Source organism: Plasmodium yoelii (genome assembly GCF_900002385.2).
Source record: "Plasmodium yoelii strain 17X genome assembly, chromosome: 14".
In the NCBI taxonomy this organism is placed as follows: Eukaryota; Apicomplexa; class Aconoidasida; order Haemosporida; family Plasmodiidae; genus Plasmodium; species Plasmodium yoelii.
The window spans coordinates 843,876-870,712 of NC_036186.2; the positions used below are offsets into that span (position 1 = coordinate 843,876).

At 22.1% G+C, this 26,837-nt stretch overlaps 8 protein-coding genes across 8 annotated transcripts; 5 read left to right on the plus strand and 3 right to left on the minus strand.

Moving 5' to 3' along the window:
- Positions 1–1,942: 1,942 nt before the first annotated feature.
- Positions 1,943–5,758, plus strand: PY17X_1420000 (golgi protein 1, putative; the record flags this gene model as incomplete). The annotated part of the gene is made up of 1 exon (XM_718996.2): positions 1,943–5,758. The coding sequence occupies one exon, from the start codon at positions 1,943–1,945 to the stop codon at positions 5,756–5,758; it is 3,816 nt and encodes a 1,271-aa protein (XP_724089.2).
- Positions 5,759–6,540: 782 nt separating this feature from the next.
- On the minus strand, positions 6,541–7,696 carry PY17X_1420100 (ATP-dependent Clp protease adapter protein ClpS, putative; the record flags this gene model as incomplete). The annotated part of the gene is made up of 5 exons (XM_022957494.1): positions 6,541–6,620; positions 6,753–6,898; positions 7,017–7,136; positions 7,292–7,359; positions 7,529–7,696. The coding sequence occupies 5 exons, from the start codon at positions 7,694–7,696 to the stop codon at positions 6,541–6,543; spliced, it is 582 nt and encodes a 193-aa protein (XP_022812876.1).
- Positions 7,697–8,881: 1,185 nt separating this feature from the next.
- On the plus strand, positions 8,882–10,459 carry PY17X_1420200 (uncharacterized protein; the record flags this gene model as incomplete). Its single annotated transcript, XM_718994.2, has 1 exon — positions 8,882–10,459. One exon carries the CDS (start codon positions 8,882–8,884, stop codon positions 10,457–10,459), a length of 1,578 nt encoding a protein of 525 aa, XP_724087.2.
- Positions 10,460–11,097: 638 nt separating this feature from the next.
- PY17X_1420300 (conserved protein, unknown function) lies at positions 11,098–13,362 on the minus strand (the record flags this gene model as incomplete). Its single annotated transcript, XM_722846.2, has 1 exon — positions 11,098–13,362. One exon carries the CDS (start codon positions 13,360–13,362, stop codon positions 11,098–11,100), a length of 2,265 nt encoding a protein of 754 aa, XP_727939.2.
- Positions 13,363–14,186: 824 nt separating this feature from the next.
- PY17X_1420400 (microsomal signal peptidase, putative) lies at positions 14,187–15,173 on the minus strand (the record flags this gene model as incomplete). Its single annotated transcript, XM_722847.1, has 1 exon — positions 14,187–15,173. The coding sequence occupies one exon, from the start codon at positions 15,171–15,173 to the stop codon at positions 14,187–14,189; it is 987 nt and encodes a 328-aa protein (XP_727940.1).
- Positions 15,174–16,086: 913 nt separating this feature from the next.
- On the plus strand, positions 16,087–17,631 carry PY17X_1420500 (SNARE protein, putative; the record flags this gene model as incomplete). Its single annotated transcript, XM_022957495.1, has 6 exons — positions 16,087–16,128; positions 16,479–16,593; positions 16,728–16,997; positions 17,122–17,177; positions 17,260–17,322; positions 17,545–17,631. 6 exons carry the CDS (start codon positions 16,087–16,089, stop codon positions 17,629–17,631), a joined length of 633 nt encoding a protein of 210 aa, XP_022812877.1.
- A 1,225-nt stretch (positions 17,632–18,856) lies between these two features.
- On the plus strand, positions 18,857–20,427 carry PY17X_1420600 (ras-related protein Rab-11A, putative; the record flags this gene model as incomplete). Its single annotated transcript, XM_022957496.1, has 5 exons — positions 18,857–18,896; positions 19,114–19,162; positions 19,491–19,915; positions 20,156–20,238; positions 20,374–20,427. The coding sequence occupies 5 exons, from the start codon at positions 18,857–18,859 to the stop codon at positions 20,425–20,427; spliced, it is 651 nt and encodes a 216-aa protein (XP_022812878.1).
- A 1,433-nt stretch (positions 20,428–21,860) lies between these two features.
- On the plus strand, positions 21,861–25,877 carry PY17X_1420700 (conserved Plasmodium protein, unknown function; the record flags this gene model as incomplete). The annotated part of the gene is made up of 1 exon (XM_022957497.1): positions 21,861–25,877. The coding sequence occupies one exon, from the start codon at positions 21,861–21,863 to the stop codon at positions 25,875–25,877; it is 4,017 nt and encodes a 1,338-aa protein (XP_022812879.1).
- Positions 25,878–26,837: the final 960 nt, after the last annotated feature.

The window sequence follows — 26,837 nt, forward strand, 5'->3', positions numbered from 1 at the left end:
CTTATTCTTTTATTTTATCGTCTCTAATGTGGAAATTAATTTTTTGTAATACAGGAAATTTGGGAATGCATGACATTAAAATTTATTTAATTTATACATTTTTATATTGTGACATATGCCCAATAATATTCTTATGTGTTAAATATAACAAAAATATAAAGTTTAAATGTAGATCTTATTCTTATATATATTTTATTGAAAAAAGCATAATCGTGCTTGTAGAGTATCTAAATTAATTTTACACATTAATATATATATGCGCACATTTCCCATATAATAATAATATTTTAGTAAATTGCTAATAAGTTCATTTTTTAGATTTTGAATTAAAAATAAAAAAATTCAAAATCCTGATCTCATTAATTTTTTGATAAACATATTTAAAAATATATTCCTTAATTTTTAGAAATCAACATCTTCATATTATTATATCATCATTATTTTTATGAGTTAATTTTAGCAAAATATTCCTTATTCGAAGGTTTATATAACTTTTTTTATTTAAAAATGAAAACTATATATAAAATATTTCTATTCTTTTAAAAATATTTTATACCTTAATTGGAAATTTACTATTAAAACTTGGCTATAATATTTTTCAAGTCTTAATATGCAAAAAATGTGTTATATTTACTTTCTATGAGCATTTTGATGAATGGAAAAAATCAACTTATTAATTTACACACAAAAAAAAACATGTAAAAGTTCATTATCATAAACAAATACCCTCCTATTAAGTCATAATAAGTAAGAATAATTCAATAAAACAATAATAAATGGTTATAAATATCTATCAATGTTAATGATTAAAGTTAGTTGACCTTTTTTCTATATACCTAAACGTTTTTTTTATATTGTATGAATTCTGTTTCAATATTTAACTATGAATATTTTACAAAAAAATGTTACAATTATTTAAGATATAAATAGTGACATGGGTTTTCATTTTGTAAATATACTTTATCTATTAAAAAATTATGGGGAAAAGGAAATAAATATTTCTATCTGTTTCTTTTACTATAAATTATTAATTTATATTTTATTCAATAGTTTCCCATATATTAACTTATTATATTTAATACAATTTTATTTCAGCATATCTATACATTTCATAGATTACTACACCAACAATATATAATCACATTTATTAAGTGTTATTAGTTTATATAGGTTATTATAAAAACATAATTTTGGCTAAAAATAAAACCTATAGATTATCGAGTGAATTTTCAATGAGTTATAAGATTACCCTCATAATTAAAAAAATTAATAATAATCTATTAATAATGGATTTAATGTGTATTGGTGTTTATTTATTTATTTATTATTTTTTTTTAACATTTGTGCCTACTTGCTAGGGGCGGTAAATATAAAATAATTTAATATATATTATATATATATATATATATATAATTAAAAATGACCTTAAAAAAAATTTTTTATTGAAAGTAAAAATTATAATTCCATATTTTAATACCATCCACAAAAATATATTACCTCTCATTTTGTAATATAAGTGATAATTTTTAAAGGATTTTCTTACTTTTTTTTTTCAAAGGCATGCTATGATTTTATTAACTTATATAATTATATATATATTTTTATTTATAATGTAATAATATAGTATGATATGGAATGCTAATAAAAAAATAAAAGATTGCTTTTTCTGATTGACCTTTTTTATAAATTTGTTTAAGGAATTATGAAAATGAAGAAAAAAACTTTGATGATTTTTTGTATTTTATAAGATTTATGTATAAATTACACATATATATAATTTTTCTTATAATTCTATAATATGAGTATCCAAAAATAAAGTAATTATTATCATTGAATATTGATAAGAATAACAAAATTTATATTATATACTCATAATATGATATATATAATTCTACCTTTATTAAAGAAAAAAAACAGCAAGCATATATGACCATATTTCAATATGATTTCCTCGAAATCAATAATATTATTAACACTTTTTACTTTTATTTGTAATACATCAGAAATATATACTTTTAAAAATGACTGTGATTTCAAATTTAATGTGAAATTATTAAATGATGTTTACGACAAATATAATGGGGAACCCATCAATGGGTACGAAAACAATGAAAATTATTGCACAAATTTAGAAAGTTTAAATCCGATTAAATCTTTTTGGGCACTAAAATTGAAATCTCTATGTACAGAAGAAACCTCGATTTTGGATAAAGAAGTATTTGTTAATGTATGCAGTAAACAATATTCTAGTCCCCATGTTACTATAAATGATATATCACTAGAAAATAAAACTACCAATATCGAATTTGTATGTGCCCATTTCTTATATAACAATAATAAAGAAATTATAAAATGTATTAAACATAAAGTTTTAGGTAATTATTTAGATTCATATCATATTGCATTTGATTTATCAATGCCTCATGAATTACTTAAGCAATCAAATCATATTGAAGATGTATTAAATTTTAAAGATCTAGAAAATTTTCCAATAGTTAAAAGAATAGTTGATGATGCAACATGTAGAATACATTCAAGTATACATATTATTATGGATAAACATGATTTTTATTTATTGAAATCCTTAATTGGATTATGTACAAAATTAGGGTTCCACACCCAATTCATAATAACAGATAATATACACCCATTGTTGTATCCTTTATTTAAAGATATATCATATAGTTTAAGCTCATTAAATTTTGCAATTCAAAACAGTATAATATTTTATACACGATATGAGTATTATTTATATAATCTTAAAATATCAGACATTGATCATGTATTAGGTTCTTATATATCACCTTCATCGTTAGTTTTAAATCAACATAATTCTTATGTTACATGGTTAGGATTAGATAAAGATAATGATATATATATGAAGAAATTTAACGAGTTGTATAAAATTGTTGGAGAAGCTCAATATATAGAAAGAATAATACATTGTTATAGTAAATATACATCAAAATATTATGAAGAAAGTATAAAATATTTTTTAAAATATATACCAGAAAATAAAAGAGATTCTATGAAAAATAATCCCAAAATATTTATATATATAATTAATGGGTTATGTAAAGATATTCCATCTGTTCATCAATGTGCCAAAAAAATTATTTCATTAGAAAGTATATATGATCTTTATTTTAAAAATTTTATGATCAATTTTCTATATTATAATGTAGCATGTATATTTAATTGCTCTGGACCAAACATAGGTAATATAATAAATGATGAAGAATTATGGGATGTTCTAGTAGAATATTTTTCCAATAGTTATTTAGTTAATTATAAAAAAACTAAAAATACAAATATAATCAATAGAATAACTGGTGCTACTACAATAAGTGATCAAAAAGAAGATCAGTCCTCAGAAGAATATAAACAACTTGCAAATGCATTCTATAACAATTATGATTATGATTATTTATATAGTGCAAAATGGAAAAATGAACTCAAATTAGATGATGAACTTTCTATTTTTACTCCATCAGATGAGGCTATTGAATATGAATTTTATAATTATACTTTTCAATCACTTGACTTGGGAAGTTATGTATTTTTTATACTTAAAAATGAAGTAGAAGAGGACAATATTTGTATAATGTCATCTTTCATAGAAGAGAATGGAAAGAAATATTCTCGTACTAATAAATATATTTCTGATATTTTTAATAAAAATAATAAAAGATTGCTTTCTTATGAAAGTAATGGAAATGAGGATGGGCTAAACAATAATGATGAAGAAAATGGTGGTGATGAAAATAGTGGCGATGGAAATGGTGGTGATGAAAATGGTGGTGATGAAAATGGTGGCGATGAAAATGGTGGTGAAGAAAATGGTGGTGATGAAAATAGTGATGATGAAATTGATGATGAAGAAAATGGTAGCGGAGAAAATGGTGAAGATAGTGGAAATAATTTGAGCAATTTCAACATATTTGATGACCTATTAGGAGGAAAAAATGGAAATAGTTTTATGGATTTATTCCAAAATAACAAGATATTTGATCATTTATATAATCATAATGATGAAGACGAAGACGATGAAGAAGATGAATCTAATTCTGATCCTGGCGAAGTATATGATGAAGAAAAATATAAAATTGAAACAGATAATGGATATGTATATCCACTAAGAAAAGAATACACATTAAACGAATTACAAGAAGTTCATAAAGAAGATCCAAGTGCTAATGAATTCGATTCTAAAATAAGACGACATTTTTTTAATAGCAAACTGTCAGGGAAAGAAGTTTTCTTCACTGTTAAAGATGTTCCTTCAAAAATTAAAAATCTTTATAAATATTATTATGAAATAAAAAAAAAATCGGATAAATTTAATAAAGTCGATGAGGAGAAATATAACAGTCTAATTGAACTTTCTAAAAGTGATCCAGATGTATTTTCAAAAGTTAACATCGAATTTGTTTGTACCAAAACAGGCAAATGGCCAATTCGTGGAGTAAGTGGAAGATGGTTATCTGATGTTTTATGTGAAGCAAAATTTGTTCCACAATTGATATATAATCATGAATATGCAGATAAAAACAAGGCCAATGGTAATATTAGTGGGTCTGGCGAATTAGACACAAATCTCTATTCTTTGAAAAAGGATACTAGATTGATTGGTATTGAATTTGAAACTCATAAACCTCATAGATGTGCTATTAGCTATTTGGCAGATGAAGGACAAAAAACATTAATACCAGTTTCTGCAATGGATTTAATTAAAGCAGCAGTAGGATATTGTATGTTACATGGTTTTAAAACAATATGGTTAGCTGATTCGGCTTTTGACATAAATACAAATATTTATTTAAGATATACATCGATTTTAGAACATGGAATAACATATTATGAACAAAGTGGTTTTGAAATTTATAACCAAACAAGATTAATACCAAAACTAGAATATATTGCATCGGGTATGAATATTGAAAATAATACGATTGTGTCTGGTACATATAAAAATAAATATAATTTAATAAGTTTTCCAGGAACCGATTTATCTTTTCATTTATTAATGTCAAAAAAAGTAAAAAACATTATTCATAATTTAAAATTTGATTGTCATGATTGGGCATTTAATGGTTGTGGAGAATATTATATATTAATGAATAAACATCCATTAAAAAAATATAAAGATAACAAATATGATACAATAATTTTAGATAGGGAATATTCACAAGAAGAAAAAGAAAAAATGTATCAATGTGCATTTATGCATGATCGTACATTTATAGAATTAAATAAAATGTTCCCAAAAGAATGTACATATAATTCAAGAATCGGTGATTGTCATAAAAAAGTAAGGAAAAATATTCCTTGTTATGATAGTCATTCATGTAGATATTTAATTTATTTATATAATTATTTTTATAAACCCCAAAATCATAAAAATTTACTTAATGAGCATTTTATAAAAGTATCTGAAAATTTAACAAGATTAGCAAGGCCATATTATTTGCAATCTATTTTATCACTAGAACATGATATAAATATTAAAAAAAGTAAAAAACAAGATACAAGTTATGAAGATATTGCATTGTTTATTTTGAAAAATTCTATATTTTATGTTACTTGGGTTACTTCTAGTGAATATTGGAAAAGATCGATGTTTGTTCAAGACAATAATCCATTTACTACTAGCATTGAATCTTATGATGTAAAAAAAGAATTATTTTGTCCGGTTGCTTATTCCCACGAATATGTAGGTCATATGCTAGTCCAGTTTATGAAATTCCCAAAAAATTAAAATTTCCAGCTTGATGAAAAGGGAGAAAACTATTCCTTATTATAATCTTATAAATACATACACATATATTTTTTTTTTTTTTTCAAATTTCTAAAGTTTTTCATATGATATGATATGTACATATATATTGATGATATACTTTCTACGTAACTAGCATATATGTGTATATATCAATACGGGTATATGCATATTTGCAATATCATTCTTTATTGTTATGAAATTCTGTCTAATATTTGAGAATATTACGCATTTGTATATTTTGTTTTGTTATATAATTATTTTTTTTCTCTCTCTATATATATTTTTCATTTTTTATTATATCATTTTATTCTTATTATGTCAAGTATTTTTGCTTTCAGCATATACTAAATAAATATTTCATTTCTTTTACATTATAACTTCGATTATTCAATAGTTTCTAATTTTTTATATTTAAGCAAATATACATTGTTGGGTGATATATATATTCGTATCAGCATATTCAAGGTTCCCCCCTATTAACATTCGAATTTATAGTTTTTGTTTTTTTTATTCCTAATTATTTGGCTCTCTTTATATTTCATGAGAACAAAAAATAATACAAGCGATTGTAGGTGAACAAAATTATAATATCATTTTTAACCTTTTTAATAAACTTATAGTCAAATTAATACAAATTAAAAATAATATACTTAATAAGTATTTTTGTGTTTTATTTATATGGACACAAAAAAATATAAAATAATAAAATTATAACATATTTAAAGAAAAAAAAGAAAAAAATAATACAATAGTGCAAAAGCCTATGGTTCTATGTTATCTTTCCCCCCTTTTAATTGACTTTCATGAATAATCGAAACAGTTAATCCATTTTTCTGAAGTTCTGTAAAATTAAAAATTGAAAGGTTAATTATGTTTAGATCTCCATTTACGACTATATATATATATATGTGTCTGATTATGGCGACAATATTGTATTTTTAGAAGAATATACATAAATATGAATAAAACATACCTTCACAGTACATTTCTGCTTTCGATTTCCATGTGGATAGAATGAGAGCTTGACCTGTGCTATGAGCTTCAACAGTGATTGTATGGGCCTTGGCTTTACTTATATATCCAATTACCTTTACAATTACATCGGTTACATATGTGAAACTACAAGGAATGGAAATACAATGAAGAAAAAATGTATTAATACATACTTGTACATATGTATAGATACTTTATATTAATTTATTAATATTTTTCCTTTTTGCATATCTCATAATCATACTTGTGAATATCATCATTATATAGGATAACCTTCCATGCATATGCTTCTTTCTCTCTCTTTAATTTTTCTTCGTCAGCATACTCTCTTTTGTTCTCTTTTTTGATGTCCTTTATTACATTTCTATTAAAATTTTTCATATATAAATATATGTATGGGCAAATTGGTAAAATCAGCGTATTAAATAATAAGTGTATAATAAAATCAGCGTATTAAATAACAAGTGTATAATAAAATCCCCATAAAATTTTCAATAAATAAAGTAAAAATGTATTAACCTGAGTTTTTTAATGTTTTCGAGATTTGTATTTCCACTTGCATATGTAACATTTTTTTTATTCTTGGACTGAAATTTAAATGTGTAAGAAAAAAAATCATGAAACAACATGAAATAAATAATTCCATCAATCTTTTAAGTATACATTTATATACACATGTCTAATATATTTGTTAAGAAATAATAAATATAACAATAAAAAAAAATTGAACATAAATTTTAGAAGATTTTAGGAAACCTTTAATGGACTATTATATATATTTCTATGATTACTAATTATTTTAAATTTTCGTGAATTAATAAAATTCAAATGACTATTAAAATTTTGTTTGTTATATGTATTTGTTCTCTTGAAAAAGTATACATATAATAATGCAAAAAAAAAAATGTTTAAATATTTAGTCATTTTTTCTCTATCCAAGATTTATCACATACATACACACATATTTATTTATTTCATCAATATAGAGTTAAAAAAACAAATGCGTAGGGGAATGATTTATTAATTGCGTGAAAATTAATCATCTTCGAATAATTCAAAAAACATGCCTACGATTCGTTGTCTCACAAAACTGGAATGAATACAAGTAGTAAATATATAAACAACACGAAATTATATCATGGGAAAATCATAATGAAAAATATTTGCCTATTTTATACATATATGTGTATATATATATAAATTACAGCTTTATTTAAAAACTTAAACAATTACCTAGTATTACATTTTTGTATTTCTATGAATATATGCATTTATCATGAAAAATTATGTATAAATCATTTAATATTTACATCCATGGATAGTTATATTTTTTAGTGGAATTTCTGTTTATTTTTAAATTTTTCCTCTTAAAAGCTTTTTTACATATATACTTAGTTTAAATAAATTTATGTATGTATTTATTTTATATTGCTCTATTTTTATCGAACTTTTGTACTTTAAAATATATACATATTTTTATTTACGCAACTAACTGGGTGTATTTTAAAATGTGATTTTTTGATACCTGATAAAATACATTTTTTTCCCGTTTACGCTATAGAAAATCATTGCGTTGTGTATAATTAAATCTTGAAGCAATCCAATTATTTTAAGAATCATTCAAAATAAATATAAATTCAATTTATTCAAAAATTAAATATTAGTAATATTGAATAACTTTTTAACTACCATTAAAATTTTTGGAAAACTCGTATAAAATACGCATAAATTTGTTTATATTTACATATATTAGGGGAATGTATATAAGTAATATATATACAATATATATTCACATGTTTTACATTTATATATATTTTTAAAAGAGTATGTCAACAGCCTTAAAAAATCCTTTAATCCATCTCCCTACATATTTCTATGTTAACAATTAAATCGAGTAATCAATATACCAATTTTCAAGAATATTTTTTTTTGCGATACCTATAAATTAAAATAATAAGGGAAATGCAATAGGACTAGTTTGAATATAAACGAGAAACTCACATATATGTGCTAATATACAGGTGTAGATAGAATGCAAATTCAGTGTGTTAAATATTAATACGAAATACATTCCCCCTCTATATAAGCAAATAAGACATTTGCGTCAAAATGGAATATAAGTTAGAGTTTCTGAGCTATTTGTTTATTTTAAAAAAAAAAAATGAAAAAATAACTAAATACGATAATTTAATTAAAACGTGTATCAATATATTCGAAAAAAGTATAATAGATGAAAATGATTTGATATATTTATTTGAAAAAAATATTTTAGATATCAATCCTTCTATTCGTTCTATATGTTGGAAGTTAGCATTAAATCATCTTAGTCTAAATACAAAAACATGGAATCAAGAACTTATTGAAAAAAAAAAATTGTATGAATATTATGTAAAATATTTTGTTACCGACCCGCAAAAAAATAAAAATTTTAATACTAATGAAAACATAGAAACTGTAGACACAATTTGTAACGATAATAACGAATCTAATGATGATCTTTTAAATTCTGAATTGTTTAGTCAAATTAACAAAGACACATTTAGAACTAGACCCGAATTATCTTTTTTCAATTTAAACCCACAACATACAATTAATAATAATATCAATATTCTCAATAGCTTAATTAATATTGAAGACTATGAGGAAGAAAATGAAGAAATACCATTATTAGTAAACATATCCAATGATGGAGTAAATACACGTGTTGGTGATGATAATGATAATATAGTATTGGAGTCAAAGGATCAAATATGTACTGACATATGTAAAGAAAATCTCCAAAATATCAGTTATTGTTTAGAAAACAAAGAAAATAAAAATTTGAGCAATATAAACGATTTTAGCACTAAAAATGAGACGAAAAGTAATATGAATCAAGTAAAAGAACAAAATTCAAACGGATTTTCCAATGTTTGTGATATTGTTAATCCTAAAAAGCATTACGATCTGTTATGCAGAATATTATATATATATGCTAAACTTCATCCTTATGTTAAATATGTTCAAGGTATGAATGAAATATTAGCACCTTTATATTATACAATATTTAATGATCCTTTATGTAATTGTTTATTACAAGGAGAAGCTGATACATTTTTTTGTTTTATTGAATTAATGCAAAGACAAAAAGATGTTTTTTGTGAAGGATTAGATAATACAGATAATGGGATAAATGGGAAACTCAAAAAATTTTCTCTTTTATTAAAATTTAAAGAATATGAACTATGGGAAAAATTATATACTCTTAAAATAGAAACACAATATTATGCTTTCAAATGGATACTATTATTACTTACTCAAGAATTTGATATAGCAGATACTATTGTATTGTATGATCAATTTATTATAAATAATAATGAAAATTTTATTTTATATATATGTTTAGTTATTTGTATGAAATTAAAAAGTTCTCTATTATGTGGAAATTTTACTGTTAACTTAAAGCTACTGCAAAATATACCACCTTTTGATCCATATGATATAATTTGTGAAGCTAAAAAAATTATGAAAAATGATTATAAAAATAAACAATTTATTACGGATATTTATAACAGCTATATTCATGAAAAGAAAAAAATGAAACCTTTAGATTCTATAGAAAATAGTAATGCTTATGAATACCAATCGTCTATTGAAAACTTATCCAAGGCTGGAAAAAGTTATAACAATGACGATATAGAGACATAGAGAAATTTGCCTACTAATTTGTAAAAAACTCAAAACATATAACTGAAATTATGTTTTTTCACAAATTATAATATTTTTTAAAATTGTGAGGTTTCACTAAATTTGATTGGATATTATTTAGATACATAAAAAAATCATATTAGTGTAAAATTATTTATAAATAATGTATTCACACTCATATATGCATACATGCATTTTTGCATATTTGATACTTTTCACTAGCCATTATACTCTGAAATGAAAATTAAATAAGAAACGGGTTTAGGAATCACTTTTATTTGATTTTTTTACGCCTCGTTGATTTTATTATTGATATATTTTATTATTTTTTTGTTAACCATTTGATGCAGACATGCATAATAATCGCATATTATAATGCATATCCTAACAAATTATACATATCTGTTTATTTTATATACATTTTTTTGTTTTCTTCCAATTTGACAAATTTATCTGAGGAATATTTTTTCATTTTTTTTCTTCGATATATATACACATGCAATACACATTTAATTATTCAACCCATTATTTTAATATTTACTTGCTTATTCTATTACCATAAAAAGAGGGTTATATAATTTGTACTATATATTTATGTTCTTAAAGTTATAATTTTTACAAAAAAAAAACAATGAACATTATTGTGATTCAAAGCATTGAGATAAAATGTGATCAAATTTCTTATCTATTTTATTTACACATTTAATATTTTCACGTGTTATGATACACCTATTTGCGTAATTATATCTCTTAATTATTGTATGGTCATTAATACATTTATTTTTATCATTTTGTTCAGTTTTCACATTTTCCTTTTCTAAAATGGAACGTACTTCGCATAATTCATCATAGAAATTTTTATTCAAAATGAAATATTTATCTACATTTCGAACAAAATTATTTAATTGTTTTTCTATATGTAAATTAATAGGAACATATAAGTTTTTTAATTGAAACTTAGCCGATAATATCCAATGATCACTTAATTCTTTATTTTTTTTTTGGGTTAGTATATCTATACCATAATTATAAACATGTTGTAGTTTGATCATAATTCCATTAGTGTCAATTAGTTGGTTAAAGTTATTTAAATTGTATTTATTTAGTGATTTTTTTAGAATGTTAAATTTATCTATTAATATATCTATCGGATTATATAAATAAATTAAATCTATTATGTCTTCTGGGGATATAAAAAAGGAATCTACTAAAAAAATATTATCAGTTAAACCAAAACAATAATTTAAGCCGTTGACTAATGTATTTTTTCGATCGACAATATCATATGTTTTTTGAATTTTATAATTAATATTTTTATAAAAAAATAAATCTTTCATATTTCCATGGTTATTCAAATTAATCAAATTTTTATATAAGTCTTCATTTTCATTTATGTCTATATTGAAGCTTCCAATAACAAACATACAACTATTTTTAAAAGTCATGGTAGAAAAAGACGATTTTATATTTTGCTTACAATTTTTTTTATTTTCAGAAAATTCAAGTGCTTCTCTGTTTTCTTTTTCTTTATAACTGTACCCTTTATATGTATCAGAATTCGGGTCAATTGTATAATTTAATTGTTTATTTATATAATTATTTTTATGTTCATTTATTTTTGCTATTACTTCATTCTGATTTATTTGTATCGAATCACTATGGTTATTACCAGAGCATACTTCATTCTTTTTCTTTAAGTACTTTTTATTTTTATAAAATAATTGAAATATATATATTTTCCAAAGAGTTTTTTTAATACATATAATTAAATCGTCTAAGTTACTCATTTTATTTTGAGAATTATATAGATCAAATTCACAATGAAAAAAATATAAATTGTATTTTTTTTTATAAATTAATTTCAATATTTTTATAACTTTTCTTTTCAAAAATATATCTGAAGATAAAAACATATAATCATAATAAGATAAATGAAAAAGTTTTTTATTCCAACAAATATATAAACCACCATTATCATTTAAATAATTATATATGCTACATATTACTTCATTTATAAAACTAGTAGATGATGGTATATTGTCTAATAATATAGTATGTGTATCTTTTAATATATCATATAATATTTTTTGATATTTCCCATAAACTGATCTTAAAAATATTAAATCAAACTGACAGCATAAAATTCCTATCTTTTGGCATCTATTTTTATTATTTCTACAAGTTTCATAAATCCCAAATAGATGAGGATTATATCTATAAATATCATTATAAAGATATGTATTCAGAGAAAATATACTTAGACATTTGGAATATATATCATTAGTATTTATTTTTTGTTTTTCTTCATTTCCGCTATAATGAAGATTTGTATTATTTGATTCCCCTTTTTTTATTTGCAAATTTGAAGAACAACGATTGTTGTTTGTACTATTACTTTCGCTATTATTATCATTGTCATAACTTCTTATCTTTAAATCCTCATCATCAGAATACGTAGAATAACTAATTTTTTCATTTGAGTAACATTCATTAGAATTTGTATTACTGTTTATCGAAAGATACTCTATTTCACTATATGTGCTACTACTTTCATTTGAAATATATGAACTCGATGAAATAAAATCAGAAGAATTTTCTGACCCAATCGAAAAACTGGAGCTTTTCTCAGTTTCATGATTTTTTGAATCTTTAGAACTTTCTGTATGTTTTGCACTTTTATGATATTTCCTATTTCCTGATTGGGTACTCGATTTTATATTTTTCAAGTTCTCTCCTTTAAATAAATTATCACAATTATCATTAATTTTTTTAAGAATCGGTATTATATCACGACTTCTTTTGCTAGTAGATGTAGTACCATTCTCTAAAGTGCTTTGGTTTTTATCACTGCTATATGTGCATTTTTTCTTGTATTTTTTTTTATTTTTTGTTTCTTTTTTCATTATGTGCATGCATATATTTAATGGACACCTTATATTTTTGATATAAAATAGTTATATTTAAATTATGCATATTCCTTTTTATCATTTTTTTTTAAATAAATTCTTTGTATTTTTATTATTAAAACATATACAGGTATTTCAATAGTGTTCATGATAAAATGACATATTTGTCTTTAATCAAAAGTTACTAATATCACTAAAGAGCGAAAAAAAAAAAATTTAATACAAAAAAATAAATAAACGTATATATATTAATTTATATATAGTAAATAGCGACCATTACATAAAGCCACAACATTACCAAATTATACTCATCACATGATTTCGAATTATTAATATAAATTAAAAATTACGAATTTAGTTATTCTTTATGAAAAAATCATACATAAAATAAATTTGCATGCATGAGAATTTAAAACTGTAAATATGATTTTTTCTGACAACATATATATTTATATGCACATTGTTTTTCCTACATTTAAATATTTGTATGGTTTTTCCATATTTTAATACATAATCAAATTGTGGCACCTATATGCCTATGTCATAGTCATGCAAATCATATTTGTTTTCCCCTTTTTTTTACAAAAATTTACAAGCATGTATTATATTTTGTTAAAGCTTAAAATTTGTTGAAAAACCTATTTTTATATAGTTCTCGTTAATTTTATAATATACTATAAATATATCATTATTTTCCATTTTTATGTTTATAACTTTATCATAAAAACTGGAAAATTTTTATCAGAGCAGGTTATTAACCCTTCATTGCATTTTTCCTCTGAATAATAAACTTAATAATATTTCTCTAGACAGTTTTCGCTCTAATTAGACATGTACAAAAATTTATTTGATTCAATTTCATAATTCCTTTTGTTGGTAATAAAAGAAAAGCTTCTAAATGGGTCTAGTAGAAAAAATATTTTTCCAATTACCAAATTTATATTTACACACCCATAATTTCTACTATCAAAAGAATCCAGTTTATTATCGCCCTCTACCCATATATGATTTTTTGGAATTTCAACAAATGAATTAAAATCATTTACAAATAATTTATCATGTTCCATTCCAATAATCCTCTTACATACTCTTTTATTACTATTAACTGGTGATATTAGCAATACAACATCACCTCTTTTATAGACATGTTTATTTGATTTTATTTGATTTTTTAAATTCTCAATTTTATTTGCTATTGTGTTTTTAACTTTTACAAAATTTATGTTATCAAAATTTCTATGAATAATATTATAAATTTTATATAATATATTTATATAATTATATATTGCAATATTCCGGAGTTCGTTAAAAAATCGTAAAGAGCAATCACAAATATAAAATAAAATTACCCCATTTTTATTTATTAATGGATACATACTAGAACCACTAGTAAGTGTCATGTCAAAAACGTAATTATTTACCCCATAAATAAACAACAAACATAATATTATATTTTTTATAAAATTTAATGAATGATAAATTCTAACAAAATTAAAATATCTCTTAATATTATCTTTATTTATATTATATCCTTCTCGTCTTTTTGTTAATCCATATTTCTTTAATAAATATGTTCTATAACATGAATGTGGCATATTATTAATACTTTTGGGGAAATTTTTTATTTTTTTTAAATTTACATTTTTCCGAAATGTATATCCATTATTAATTTTAGCTGAGTATTTATGTGTGTCATTTTTTGTATTATAACTAACGAATTTCAGATTAATCTTACTATAGAAAAAACTTTCATTTTTAAAACATTTTGACGAGTATATATTTCTTATATAATGATAATATCTATTCATATTATAATCATCGGTACGGCCATTAAAATATGAAGAACCAATATTGTTCTTTTCCTATATTATATGTATATATTATGTGCATATATACTTATATAATTAATGTGTAAATATATCTGTGTATATGACCATACTCATTTCCAGCTAAATATACCCTTGTATTTTTCGATAATCTTATAATAGCTCATACATATCTACACTCACTTTTTAATTAAAAAATATGCCTAGAAAAACAAATAACCTGAGCTTGTATTTAACATTTATATTTTCCTTAATTATATTAAAATATTAATTATAGTTTCTATTCTCCTTATAAATATACATTATCTAATTCGTCACATTTCCATTTGCGACTCATTGATCAGTTTTCATATACAATTTTATGTGATAAAAATGTTAGCTCTCATAAATGATCATGGAAATAAAATTACAAATATATTATATATATAAGAAAAATAATATATATAATAAATCAATCCATATTCTTATAAATTATTTTAAAAAATTTATTATCAGTGCGTTTATTACTTTTTATTTATTGTGAACTTTATTTATATGCTTGCTATATGTAGTACGCTCTTTCGTTTTGGCATTTTTTTTTGAGAAAAAGAAAATAAAAATTTGGGGGGTCGTTCATCACTTTTATGTTGTATAATATATACATAAATTTTATTATATTATGCATTAACATATATATTTTTGGATAATTATCGCTCCAATGAATATGCCATGTTTTAAATTGTATTTTTTTCTTCTTGTATGCGTTACTGCTATTTTTTTTTTAAAGAAATAATTGTTTTTTTTTGTATTATATATATTTCTTACACATAAAGTAAAATGTTTGCTCGTTCGAATAAAATTTAATTAAAAATATTATATAAATAGCAGAAAATAACGTTTTCCTTTTTTTCGTGGGATGGAGATGAAACATAAGAAGCACGCCTATTCTAAAAGAGATGTTAAATTTAAAAACATAATAAAATATACAAAAAATATATATCAATGTCTGCAATATAAAGAATGTATTATCTACATATATGTGCATATTTTTGAATCTTTTTTGTAAAATAATCTATATAAGCATTTTTCGTATACAAATTTCCCCTTCATACTTATCCATATGCATCTTTACAATTTTTGACACAAATAAATACTACTCATAACTTATTTAAAAGGAGAAAGATTAAATATATTAAATTTTAAATACATCAAATATGCTCATATATATAATATCTTTATATGCATATACATATTTATCTGTCTACTCATTTAAATCGATTTTCGTATTTTCAATTTTCAATTTTATAGAAAATAAACGAAATAGAGAAGAAATGTGAAGAAAGTTTGAATGAAATACTTAGGTCGGCAAATGAAGTTAGCGAAATTTCTAAAAAAGCAGAACTAGAATTGGAACAACAAACGGGTATTATTTAGATATATATATCTATGTTAATGATCAATTGCTTTACCAACACATATTATATGCTATTTTTTTTAAATTGAAAAAAAAAAATTAATAATAAAAATAATATATATATTTTTATTTTTATTATACAGAGCAAATAAAACATATAAATAAAGAAACAGATAACATTCAAGAAAGACTAAAACAAAGTCAATATCATTTAGAAGGAATAAAATATTGGTGGAAAAATATAAATTCGTTCCTAGGATTTCAAACCACTGACAACAATGAAAATATCAAAATAGATAGTCCAATAAATAATGAAATCGAAAAAAAAAAAAATAATTATCATAAAAATAATTATGAGAAAACTCTTAACCGAACATATGCAGATCGATTGGATGAAAAAAACACAACACAAAGTATATGATAAATTCCGTTTTTTTTATCATTATTTTATGTCTCATTCGTTAATATTTATTTTTTTTTGCATACCTTCAAAACTTACAATCCCTAATATTATTACTATATTTCTTTTTTGTTAAGGAAAAGGGTCATTCGATGATAAATATGAACGTGATTTAAATGTATTGTCTTCTATGGTAAGAATTTTTCTATCTTTAATTTTTATCGACTCATAAATACAAATATATATGTATAATTGTGTACTATTTATTTATGTAGTTGGATGAACTTCACACTAGGGCATTAGTTATGGGGAATACAATAAATGAGCAAAATAAAATGGTAAGTAGACAAACCCCTCCATATTATAATTTTTTATAATTTCGATATGTAATTAGTATATATTGTTTATAATTTTCATTAAAAAAATTGGTAATTTTGGAAAATTATTTTAGTATAATTTTCCACCCCAATTATCCACGTTGTATATAAATCCTTTGACATAATTTTTATACAAATTTCTTTATACATTGCCTTTTGCTTTTCTTTATTTTCAAATTACAGCTAAATAGCGTAAATGAAAAAATGGAAAATAACATCGAGAAAATTCAGGATCAGCAAAAAATGATGAAAGAAATAATGAAAAGATAAAATTTTCTGGACACTTATGTAATACATATAAACATGCATATATGTATATTATCTCAAGAAGGAAAGCATGTAGGTATAAACTTAACTTCTCCAGGACATATATAAATATGAATATACTTTTCTTTTTTTTTATAAATAATATTAATTTTTTGTATTCGTTACTTGATGTACTGAAATAATTTATGAAAAAAATACTATAATGTTATAATATGCACATATTTTTTATGTGTATTGTTTTTGAAGTGTTTTAAATAATTTTTGTTCCAAGCATTTTGGTGTACAAAAATGAACAAACTGTTGAATACTGATTGTGTGCAGTTTTTGTTTTAAATTAAATAAATAAACATTCAAATAACAATAATAATATTGATTCTGTTTTATTTCCCTTCTTGTCCCTCAAAAAAATTTCAGAATATTTTTTGTCAATGCAAGCTATAAATTTTTAAAAGGAAAAAATATAGGGATTGCTACAATGCAATATATATATATATATATTACTAGTATATGCTATATATTTTAGTATATTTATTATATGAATACCGTATTATATTACACGATTAAGGCAATATTATTAGAAATTTGTATGTACATGTAAAATAAAATCTTTATTTAATTTAGAAAAATGCAATGATGAGTTTACGAATGAATACAAAAAATATATGCATATAATTAATATATTATATATAATATTACATAATTAGTTTTTATACATCGTGGGAATTTATGTTATATATATATTTATACATATATTATCAATGGGCTATTTATATATATATTACATTTATATTTTCGTTAATTGAATTTTATATGAAAATTACGTTAAAAATAACCCTTAGGTAATTATAAAAAGGGGAAAATTGTTAATATTTTAAAAAGGGAAACTAACTAAATAAATAAATATATATTATATATATATATCATATGCTGTTAATGAATAAATATTAGTGCATCGTATTTATTTGTGTATTCATCATTTTATAATTTGTTTATATTTGTTATTTTATATTATACAATATTAAAAAAAACTAAGACCACATTACCTATTTAAAGTATAATATATCATTATCAAGCCTAAAAAAACTACACTCAATACACAATATTGTTAAAACCAAAAAGCTTTTATATACTTATAAGTCTTTTCATTATTTTCTTTTCTTATTAATTAATCAAATAACATATATAACACCTAGTTATATTTATACATAATACAAAAAGGTATTAAATAATGTCAATGAAAGAGGATTATTACGATTACCTTTTTAAAAGTAAGATAAGCATTGTTGTAGAATCTATACATAGTGTGTACATATTGGAATATATTAAAATATATACAGATAAAAGTGCTTGCACTTCTACATATGTTACCATTTCTTTATTATTACATGCATCCTTATGAGATAAAATGTTTCATGACCATATATGGGTTCACCAAACAAATTTATATATTATTGTATTTTAATTAATTTTCCTTTTTTTATTTAGTTGTCCTAATTGGAGATTCGGGAGTAGGAAAATCAAACCTGCTTTCCAGGTACTGCATATGTATGATAATTATTTTTTATATAAAAAATGAAGCGTATATATGTAAATAGAAGATTTTAATTTATCTAATAATGTGGAATGCGTTGTATAATATGAAGCGTGTTATCAAAATTACGGATTTCATAATCGAAATAATAAAAAAAGAAAAGAATGTATTTATTTCTGCATCCAACATTATTTAAAAAGGAAATTCGTATATTAAGAAAATATAGATATTATAACGCATAAATTTATTTAATACTTATAATCATTTTTTTTGTTGTATACGTGTGTATAGATAATTATTTTATTTTTTTTATCATTGATTCTTATTGCAGATTCACAAGGGATGAATTTAATTTAGAAAGTAAAAGTACGATAGGCGTAGAATTCGCTACAAAAAGTATTCAATTAAAAAATGATAAAATTATAAAAGCACAAATATGGGATACAGCAGGGCAAGAAAGATATAGAGCCATTACCTCGGCATATTATCGAGGGGCAGTAGGAGCATTGCTAGTTTATGATATAACGAAAAAAAATACCTTTGAAAATATTGAAAAATGGTTAAAAGAATTAAGAGATAATGCCGATTCAAACATTGTTATTTTATTGGTTGGTAATAAAAGCGATTTAAAGCACTTACGTGTAATAAATGATAATGATGCAACTCAATTTGCAAAAAAAGAAAAATTAGCTTTTATTGAAACTTCAGCTCTTGAAGCTACTAATGTGGAATTAGCATTTCACCAGTTATTAAATGGTTAGCACTTTTATATTCTACAATATAATAATTTCACCATAAATTTTATGTTTGTTACGAATATATGTATAAACTATATATTTTTCATACATACTATTTTGTAATGTCTTTTTTCATATTCACATTTTGGATATGTTGAGATAAAAATGTGCACACAAATGAATATTAGGCTAAATATATACTTATATATTTTCTTATTGATTTTCTTATTGATTATTCTTGGATTTTATTTTTTTTCAGAAATCTATAATGTCAGACAAAAAAAACAAGCCACCAAAAGTGAAGATAATGTAAACATCCAACCACGAGGAAAAAAAATTAATGTACTAACAAAAATAAATGCAAATTTTGTGTACAATATTATAACAATATTTATATAGAAAAGCTATTATGATGGGTGTATGCCCCTTCATATTATTATATATATTACATAAATGTATTTTATGTTTTTTTCTTAGGTGGACGATGATAATGATGAAGATGAAAAAAAAACAAAAACAAAATGCTGTTGATCCTATATATCTATCTTGTATTTTTTTTTCATTTATTATTATTCTATTTGTTGTGATAATTTTATTTATTATGAAACATTTTTCGTGATAGTTTTTAACTATAATATATAAAAAACGTCGTTATTAATTTAAATGTTTTAATATACGTATTTATTTTTTTAATTGTTTCATCTTAATTTCTTAACCTTTTATATAAAAATGAATAACTAAATGTAAAAAGACAAACAATCAAACTAGTCTAATTGTAGAATGTATTCCCATGGTTAGGAATACATATATACTTATTTAATTTGATTGTTTACTCTTTTTCTTTTTTTTTTTTTAATAAATGCCAATTAATATTTATTTTTATTTTATTATATTTTTCGAAAATAACACATTACGTATAATTTTGTATTGTCAATTATTCTGGTTAATATTTTCAGTAATATAGCAACTCCCGAATTGTGCATATACAAATGTGTAATTAACCATATTACTTTGAAACATTTTAAGTATTTCCAATTTATATATATTTTATTTTATATATTTCTTATTAAATCTTTATTATTTTTAAAAAAATATATGAATAATTTAATTTTATTGTGAAAAATTGGTTTACACATTTGTAATATAATTTTTTTTTATTGAATTATTCATTCATACTAAATATGGATATGCGTGTATGCAAAATGTGCATGCATATATATTGGTATTTTTATGTTCTTCATTTCTGTTTTACAATTTTTTGTATTATTATTCAATATAACATATATAACTATTCTTAAAAAGTTGTCACTGAACAAACAGTTAAATGCAATTCATAATAAATACCCCATTTCTTAATTTATGTATCATAGTGTATAATATTATGTATAAATGCATGTTTTTTTAATTTTTTTAGTAAAAAGTGTAAAAATATTTATTATTCTCTAAAATCAAATTTATTATTTTTATTTCCAGTATTTTCCGTATTTTGTTGTATTTTTTTATCCAACAATTACTAAAATATCCATAATTTAAAACATCCAAATTTGTGTATTTTTTCGTTGGACATTTGATAGCTTATTTCGTTATACAACGATTTATACATACAAGTGCGTGTATAAATATTGATTGTTTGTTTATTTTAGCTGTATTTATTCGTATATCTGTATAATTTTTTTATTCTTTTCCTATTTGATTATTTTACCGATTCGTTTTAATAAATTTATTTGTCTAATTTTTGATGCTATCATTTTTTATAAACCAATTTTCGAAAAACACATTCTGAAAAAAACAGTTTAAAATAATGTGTAATTAAAGCTTAATTCATACCTGTCTGTAAACAGCGATCATGAAATGACACACAATAAAAACAATACAATAATAATAAATAAGTGCATTATATAAAACATATAGTTTTTTGTTTTTGTTATTTTTTCTAAGCGATATATAAAGAACAGGTATGAAACATGGAGGAAAAAAACGTTTTAGAATATGCAGAAGTTATAATAGACAGACAGAGAGATAAAATTAATGATTTAGAAAAGAAATTAATAGAATTAAGGAGTAAAAGCGAAGAGTTACAAAAAAGTGCCGTGAAAAATGATGAAGAAAATAAAAATTTAAGATTAGAGTTAAATAGAAAAAATGATAATGATGTAATTTTAAGTATGCAATTAAATAAAGAAAATGAATTCCTTCAAAAAATCAGTATATTGGAAAAACAACTACTTAAAAGAGACACACTTTTAGAAGAATTAAATAATTTACTAAAAAAAAGGAAACATGAATATGAAGTATTATTACAAGAAAAAGAAAATTTGATAAATACAATTAGCATGCTAAGGAGTGATGTGTGCAAAAACCGAAAAAATGATAAATTGAAAGAACAAGAATTATTAAATAATGAAAAAGAAAATGAAAATTTGTTAAATTTATACAAAAATAATAATGAAGAATTAAATATAACAAAAAGATGCCTAATACAAATTGAAAGTGAATTACACTTATACAAAAAACAAAATGAAAATCAAAAAAATGAAATACAAAAATTATATAAAATTATTAGCTGCATGAATAAAGAAAAAATACTGGCTCCACCTATAGTATTAGCGCTTCAAAATGATTATGCTAAATATAAAAAATATGGATATGTGGATGAATATACAAAAAATGGCGCATTAATAGAAGCCCCATCACAATATAATGCGCATGGCTCAGTTAACATATTATCTACTGATAATACTATTATGAAGGGAAATAAATCAACAACACTTAAACGTATTAATGAAAATGATCCACAAGGGAATATATCATGTGATGAAAATTTATTAAAATTAAATATAATTCAATCACAAGAACAAAAAGCTTTATTTAATAAAATATTAGATACATTAAACAAAGCACAAGATAATCAAACCAACTTTTTTTTTTCATCAATGGTATTGCATTATTTTCAAAAGCAAAAAAAAAAAAATTCAATATATTCAAGTAGCGCATCAATAGATAATACAGTAAGTAATGAAATAAATTTTTCGGAGAATTCTTCTACTATTTCTAGTTCAGATGATAGTTTGGAAAAAGAAAGGTATTCAAAAAGGGAAAAAAATAAAAACAAAGAAAATGAAAAAGACAGAGAAAATAAAAAGAAAAAGAATACACAATATGATTATTCTTCAAAAAAATACAAAAACAAAAGTAATAATTTAAAAAAAAAACGTAATCAAGTATCCTCAAAATATAGCAATACCAATTCAACTAAAAGTTATATAGAAAATGATTACGCTGAAGGTAATGATAATTCTAATAATGATAATAAATATAATAATAGCGAAGATAGTATTGATTCATTTAATTCAAGTTTAAGTGATTCTTATCAGAATGATGATGATCACTCCCAAACTGGTATAAATGAAATGAATAGCAATAATGTAAAAAATAAGTATAATGCAAAAAAAAATGATATATTTAATTATGAAAATTATAAAGAAAAATATATAGGAATTACACGTAAAGGGTTATTTATTTATAATAAAAAAGGAGATGAAGAGCCAATACATATTATTTTAAGTAAAAATACAAAAAATGTGAAAATGTTAGACAATAATCAAATATATTGCTTCGAACACACCACCCTTGATAATAAACGAGAAAAACATTACTTTTTAATAAAAGACGGTGATAAATATTTAAGAATGTTTTATGCTTTGCAATATGCAGATTTTATTAAAAATAGTTATAATAATGTGAAAAATAAAAACAAAACAAAATATGTTTATAATGAATGGGATAATCATAAGTATGATGGTCGTAAAAAATTTAATAAAGAACATGAAAGAACAAACATTAAAAAAAATAATAACAAATATGAAGATGATTCTGACAGCAAAACATCCTATTCTGCCGTCTCAGATATAACAGTAAATATTTTTACACCTAATGGAATAGACAAAAAAGGTAATCATATACCATATGTATGTAATAATGTTTTATTAAAAGCAAACCCTAATAATAATCATCTATTACTTATAAATTTTGGAGAAAACTCCAAAATTATAAATTGTAAGGATTATAAGCTGAAATGTAAAAATAATAAAATTATTTTATATTTTAACAATCTTAAAGACCAACATATTCTTATACCTAAAAATAAAAGATCCACAAAAACATTGCAAAATATTTTAACAAAAATGGTATGGGAAAAAAAAAAAAAAAAAGATGATGCACAAAATAGTGATAATAATTCAGCAAATAGTTACTTAAATATTAATAATGATGTTTCACAGTCATCTGTAAAAATGTCTAATGAAAGTGATAGTAAAGAAATTTCGGATAATATTATGGATAGAGAAATAGACAAAGATGTTTTGAGGGAAACTAAAAAGAAAGGAAAATTAAAATCAAAAGAATTAAGCATAGAAAAAGAACAATTAACACATCATGAAAACGTAAATAAGAATCAATCCAAAAATGATAACTATCAAACAAATCATAGCAAAAGTAATGACGAAAATAAAAATGAAACAGAAAGTGAAAAAGATGCTGATACTATAAAAAGTAATACATTATCGAATATGAGTGATTCTAGTAAACAAAATGAAACATTTGCTATAAAAAATAAAACACTTTATATATGTAAAGATGGTAAACCTTTTAAAAAAAATCAAACAAGTTATAACGAAGAGAATGCTTTTGCATTTCATAACGACAATTTACAAATTTTACAAGATGATAAAGCCCAAGAATTAACATTTATAAATAAAAAGGATAATGGAGATGAAGAAACATATGTATTCCATTATCCAATGAAAAATAAATATGATCATATTTTATCACAATTAAATAAAAATAAATTTAATATTGTACAAAAAAGTGCATATGACAAAATAAAACAAGCAGACGAAGCTAATCAAGATGAAGAAAATAAGAAAGTAGAAGATATTAACACTGGAGGAAATCCTTTATCAAATGTAAAGATAGAAGCAGGTTTATATAAAAAACAAAAAGAAGACCAATTTATAAAAAATAATCAAATTGTTGTTATTGAAAAAGGATTATTATTAATTTATACAAATTATGGAAATGAAAATTCCGTTCCTATATTGAAATATACACCCGATGCTTGTGAAGTTATAGCAAATGACCAAAATAGAGAAATTAGCATAAAAGATACAACATCTATTTCCAATGAAAAAATAGTTCTTGATTGCTTAAATAAAACAGAATTTTATAGATGGAAAAGTGCTTTGTGCTTTGGTGGATTTATAAAAGGTGAAACTGTTAACACCTCTCTTATGAATTTAAAAAAACACATTTTTTCCATAAATTTATTTGATGATCCTAACATGAAAAGTTTAATAAAAACTGAAAGGGATTTCATTTATATATATCCTGATGAAAAAATGGAGAAACCATTGTTCTCTTTTAATAAAGACAAAATTGAATTAGTCATATTTCCAGATTTAAGAAAAATTAGAGTATATTTACAAAGAGACACAATATATGAACAACGATATGATATATTAGTCCCATTAGCTCGTGATTTCGCAAATATTAAAAGCCAAATAGAGAAATATAATTATTACACATTAAGCCAAAAAAAAACACAAAAAATCAAAAAACCATTTGTTTTATGTAAAACAAATATTATTGCTATACATAAAAATAAATATAAATTAATGCCAGAAATAATTATGAAAAAAAAAAACACTACTGTTACATTTGATAAAAAAAAACTTACTATTATATTCAATATCAAAAATGAAGCAGATAATAAGCACAATGAAACAAAAACTATTACTTTATCTAACGAAATTAATTTTAATAAATGGATTGTTACTCTAAAAATAGCTTCCTTCATATCTGGTTATACCCTTCATGAAAATTATATGGCCCCTTCTATCACTTTTGGGCACACATGCCCAGAGGCAACTAGTTTGTTTAGAAAAAGATCAATATTTGAATCAATTTTTAGAAAGAAATCGTAATAAGCATGTAACCATTTTTAATATATACAACAAATCATTCGATTTTGTCAGAAAAAATTGTATAGTAAAATATAATTTTTTTGGTATTTATTTCCTTGCCTATTTAGACATTTATTCACTAAACTTATTATTTGTTATTTCTTTTATTTTGAGTATTTTTTAAGTGATCAAATAGTGCCTATGCATAAAAGTATAATGCATTTTTCTATTATATATAACTTATTGATATAATTTGTTTTCATTTTTCTACAAATTTACTTTATATATCTGTTAAACACATGTTTCTTATTTTCACATACTAAAATTATTTTACTTGTTTATATAGTAATATACATTATAATTTTTTATTGTTTTTTTTTTTTGTATTCTCATTTTGTTATGGTTTATTGAAATATTGATAAATGCTATTAGCTAAATTTAACGGCATTTCTTGAAAAAATATTTTTCCTCAATATTGTTGTATTATTTTTTTAATGTTTTAAATTTTATATCTACGCAAACGAAATAATTTAAGTATTTTTAAGGCATATTATACAGAGCATTAGTAAATGATGTTATATATATTGTAATTTTATCCATACTCAGGAATATCGTTTTTGTTCTATATATTGATGTGTATATACAAAATTTATTGCGCATATGCTTTTTTTATTATAATATATTTATATATTTTTTTTTTTTCAATTTAAGAAATATATCATCCAATTACGCATTTTATTGAAATTATATATTGTGATATAAATTTGTTAATTAAAATATATATTTCCCCCCCCATCTCTATATGCAAAAATAATAGAAAGAAAGCAGATAAGAATAAATGATTACCTATTATAGGTTGAACATTACACAAATTTGAAAATGCATTTTTTGTTTTGAAATTAATTTTTTAAAAAATATATAGGAATAATAATGGAATGTTAAGGTTTTTTTCTTTTTTATTGGAAGAGAAATAATAAAAAA